Source organism: Poecilia latipinna, unplaced genomic scaffold (genome assembly GCF_001443285.1).
Source record: "Poecilia latipinna isolate Pla-1442-1.1 unplaced genomic scaffold, P_latipinna-1.0 Scaffold763, whole genome shotgun sequence".
In the NCBI taxonomy this organism is placed as follows: Eukaryota; Metazoa; Chordata; class Actinopteri; order Cyprinodontiformes; family Poeciliidae; genus Poecilia; species Poecilia latipinna.
In genome coordinates, this window is record NW_015113379.1 from 116,263 (window position 1) to 120,417 (window position 4,155).

Genomic DNA, 4,155 nt, shown 5'->3' on the forward strand with positions numbered 1-4,155 from the left:
AAGTCCCTGAGCAAAAAAAAAAAAGAGGCAGAAAAAATAAACAGCTGAAAGGTGCAGAACAAAAGAAAAAAACCAAGTTTATTTTCTCACTCTCTGGCTGAATCGGGCTAAACATTTTTATTTTTTATTTATTTTTTTTTTGTTATTTTAGGTCAGGTAGGACGTTTGCTAAATGCCAAAATAAGTGAAAAATATATACATATTTTTGTAACTTTCTCTAAACACTGAAATTTACATACACAAGGATTAATATGATTAGGTATTTCCTAGGAACATAGTGCTATTTTATTGCACAATCAAGTAACTGTTGCCTTCAGTTGTTAAAAAAATGTTACAAGTTTCAATTATGACTTGAAAGACATTTTACGTCACCATTTAACACCTTGAAATTGGGGCTCTGTCTCTTTAAGAAGCTCCAACCCTCCAGGTATTGTTTTTGATGAGAGAATAACATAAGATATGTTTTTTTACATAATAATCCTATAACCCAGTTAAAAAAACACAAAAAAAAAAAAACAGATGATGTCGTCATGGCTTTGTAATCTTGTAATAGGTGAATGAAGAACGTTTGAGTTATCATCCAAAAAGTGAAATTAGAATATTTTGAAGGTGACGCATTCATTTGTTCTATCGAATAGTCCGAAATGGGCTGAAAAGCCGCTACTCTAAAACTAACATAAAAAAGTTAGATTGCAGTTTTGTGTGCGTAGATGGTATCTTGTAGGGAAGAATATCATGTGGAAATATTGAAACAACATCTCCAGGATCATAATTAATTAGAGTGGAATGAATATGTATACGTCTGATATTCTGTTTTGGCTTTTTAATTTATTTTTTTGTGTGTGTGTGATTTCCGTCAGCTGCTTTGCCAGAAGAAGTGGGGGACGGCGTAGAGGTTTTGGAAGAGGAGCTCCAAGCTCTGCTCTACCGACCCCAGGAAGGAGAGTGGGGGGCTCACACTCGAGACGAAGACTGCGAGCGGGTCATCGACGGCATCGATCAGCTTCTCGGGCTTGGTGAGCCTTCAAGCACTTCTGATGACGTTACAGAAAACGGCCTCTGCTTGTTTTTTGTTTTGTTTTTTTCTTCAGTAGCTTTATCTGATCTTGCACCGGTTTGCTCGCAGATGTAGCGAAGGCTTTTGCCTCGCCTGTGAACCTCCAGGAGTACCCCCTTTACTGCACCGCCGTGGCTTACCCCACTGACCTCAGCACCATCCGGAGACGGCTGGAGAATCGCTTCTACAGGTGAAGAAGTAGAAGAAGAAGAAAAAAAAACCGCCAGAAGTTCAGGTTTTACTGTGAACACAAAGTCCCTCTGACTTCTCGACTGACGTCTTTTTCTGCCACAGACGGATCTCTGCGTTGATGTGGGAAGTGCGATATATTGAGCACAACGCTCGCACTTTCAATGAACCCCAAAGCCCGATTGTAGCAGCTGCCAAGGTGGTTACTGATGTTCTTCTGCACTACATTGGGTAAGATGGCACTTAAAAAAAAAAAACGTCTTATGCACATCTTATGTTGAAGCTTCTTAAAAAATTTTCAGTTTTGAGCCTTGAAAGTAATAAAAATGTCTCGAATTTCCATGCTAGGTCTTAAACGACGCTTCGTTTGGTCTTGCATTGATTTTTAGTTTTTCCGTTGCTTATTCTTACTTTTTAATGCTGCATTCGGTTGTTCCACAGCTACGGTAACATGTGTTATTTTACACTGGGATCAAACTTTTCTTTTCTCATCAGAGACCAGAGCTGCGCTGACATCTTGGATCTGTATCACAGGATGAGGTCCGAGGTCAGCAGTGGAGGAGAAGCTGAGGTAGCGTGTCTCCTTCGTGGAACAGGTGCTGCTTTTCTCTTAGGTTTGTCTTTTCACGCCGACTTTGTTCTTGTTTCGCAGATCGACATCGATGTGGACTCTGACACTCCAGGGACATCGGCAGGACACCGGGTAAAAGCTAGAGTAGTTCTCCCAATAAGATGTCGGACCTTTTGATGTTAAGAGTTTCAGTGAAGTTAATTTGGTTTCTTGTAGGGGAATCAGCCAAACTCTAAGAAGCGCGGCGTGGATTTCGACGTGAAAGCCTGGCGAGGTCATTGCCGAGAGCTGCTGCGCCGGATGTTGGCCTCCCCCGACTCGGGGCCGTTCAGGCGGCCTGTTGATCTCTTTGAATATCCGGTAAAACTCCCAACGACCAACGTTTGAAATTCAGCTGGAATTTCTTTTATTTCTTATTTTTATGAGAATGCAACTTAAAGCAAGTCGTAACTGCAAAATTACATCTACTCAGGACTACCGAGACATCATTGACACGCCCATGGATCTGGGCACAGTGTCGGAGACGCTGGTGGCTGGAAACTACGAAAATCCCATGGAGTTTGCCAAAGATGTGCGCCTGATTTTCAGCAACTCTAAAGCTTACACACCTAACAAGAAATCACAGGTAAAGCAGGCCAAACGTAGGGGAAATCGGAGCCTAGTGAAAATAAATCCATAAGTATCTAAAGTCTAACATAGTGCTGACTACGTATGATGATCTTTTCTGTCTAGATCTACGCGATGACTCTCAACTTGTCTGCCTTTTTTGAAAAACACATCATCTCCATCATCTCTGACCACAAGTCTGCCATTCAGAACGAACGGCGCACTCGTCAGAGACTCAGCTATAGAAGCAGGTTGCACAACGGAGGAAACTCCCCACGAAACAGTCCATCCCCGAGGTACAGAGCAACTTTTATTATAAAACTACAGTCCAGACAAATTGTCTTTTTTATTTTGATTTGTTGACTGGAACAAACTGGAATATTTGTACTCTATAAGCAAAGGAAAGTAAGGAGATCCCAGCTAATTCCTCCCAAAAAAGAAAATTATTTAGGTTTCTCAAACATTCAGGCACCCTTATCTTTTATGTGGCTATTAATGATTTCTAAATGCTATTTTTTTTTTTTTTTTACTTTTAGCCCTAAAGGGAAGCACAAATCAGGTAAAGTGTCAAAGCTCAAAAGATCCTCAGCCTCTACGAAGAGGAGTTCTCAGCGAACACGTCAAGGTATGATGGTGCTGCTGTGCTTTGCTGGGTTTTCTTCCTCCTTTATCCTGTGTTTATATTTGCAGCTTGTATTTAGTAAAAAATAATGAATAAACTGAATAATGTTTAGACTTCCACAATTAAGGTGATCATGGTAACTCGGATTTTTCTTCTCCTGGAGCAAAGAGGAAAACAAACATGTTAAACTCAACAAAATGCAGAGTAAAGATCATGTTGTAGAGCTCCTTGCAGGAGTATTTTAAAATGAGGATTTCACAGAGCAGCTGCAATGGGATTAAAACACACACAGGGGGACATTTAATTTTATTTAGAGACATTGAGAGCAAAACAGCTTAAATACAAATATATTTTTTCTCTAAATACAAAGTGTTACTTTTAGAGATGCAAACAATTAAGCAACTTACGATGAATTGTCGATTGCTGGTTTATTAAATTAAAATGAGCTCCAATTGATTAACTAAAAAACGTCCGCTTAGACCAGGGGTGCCCAAACTTTTTCCTGTGAGGGCCACATAACTTTTCCCTTCTCAGGTGGGGAGCCGGAGTCAGTTTGTAACAGAAAAAGTGTGACGATTGCCCAAATGTAAAAAATGATTGTTTTCCAGAAAGCACAATCAAATAACCCTCTCTGGGTTCTTCACAGAATAAATCCAGGGAGGATTATAGTCTGTATTTTCCGAACTATGAGCCGCACCGGACTATAAGCCACAATCCCAAAGTTTTTTCTTTTAAAAAACCAGTAAACATACACATATAACCCGTAGATATCTCTTCTGCTCTAGATTTTCCACAACGATGCAGCAGCAGCAGAAGAGAGGGGTGGACACCCAAAATCTGAGTAATAACAGGTCAATTGAATATCACATTTATTACAGTTGAAAAAGAAAAAGTTGCCAAGTTTAGATTTAACAGAACTGATTACGGTAGTTTTCGAACGGTAACTGTAACAGTAAAAGTGCTGATCCTTCGTGTCTGCTACTAGCATGGGCTAAATGAAAATAGGCGCTTCCTTCTTCATCTTTAGATCTCAACGGCAGCTTGCATCCATTATTGTTGCACTACTGCCATCTACTGGATCCTAATAACAAAACCTGAAACTAAAATAAA

General features: G+C 40.0%; 1 protein-coding gene across 2 annotated transcripts in view; it reads left to right on the top strand.

Annotated features, from left to right (window-relative positions):
- brwd3 (bromodomain and WD repeat domain containing 3) overlaps nt 1–4,155 on the top strand; it is a 46,664-nt gene that overhangs the window by 14,755 nt on the left and 27,754 nt on the right. For both annotated transcript variants that reach the window (XR_001426641.1, XM_015046084.1), the window contains exons 30-38: nt 861–1,016; nt 1,127–1,247; nt 1,352–1,477; nt 1,742–1,817; nt 1,899–1,949; nt 2,034–2,177; nt 2,290–2,442; nt 2,550–2,719; nt 2,960–3,048. Coding sequence is in view for 1 of the 2 variants with exons in the window: in XM_015046084.1 (XP_014901570.1) it covers nt 861–1,016; nt 1,127–1,247; nt 1,352–1,477; nt 1,742–1,817; nt 1,899–1,949; nt 2,034–2,177; nt 2,290–2,442; nt 2,550–2,719; nt 2,960–3,048 (1,086 nt within the window). In the remaining variant the exon portion in view is untranslated. The remainder of the gene's footprint in view (nt 1–860; nt 1,017–1,126; nt 1,248–1,351; nt 1,478–1,741; nt 1,818–1,898; nt 1,950–2,033; nt 2,178–2,289; nt 2,443–2,549; nt 2,720–2,959; nt 3,049–4,155) is intronic.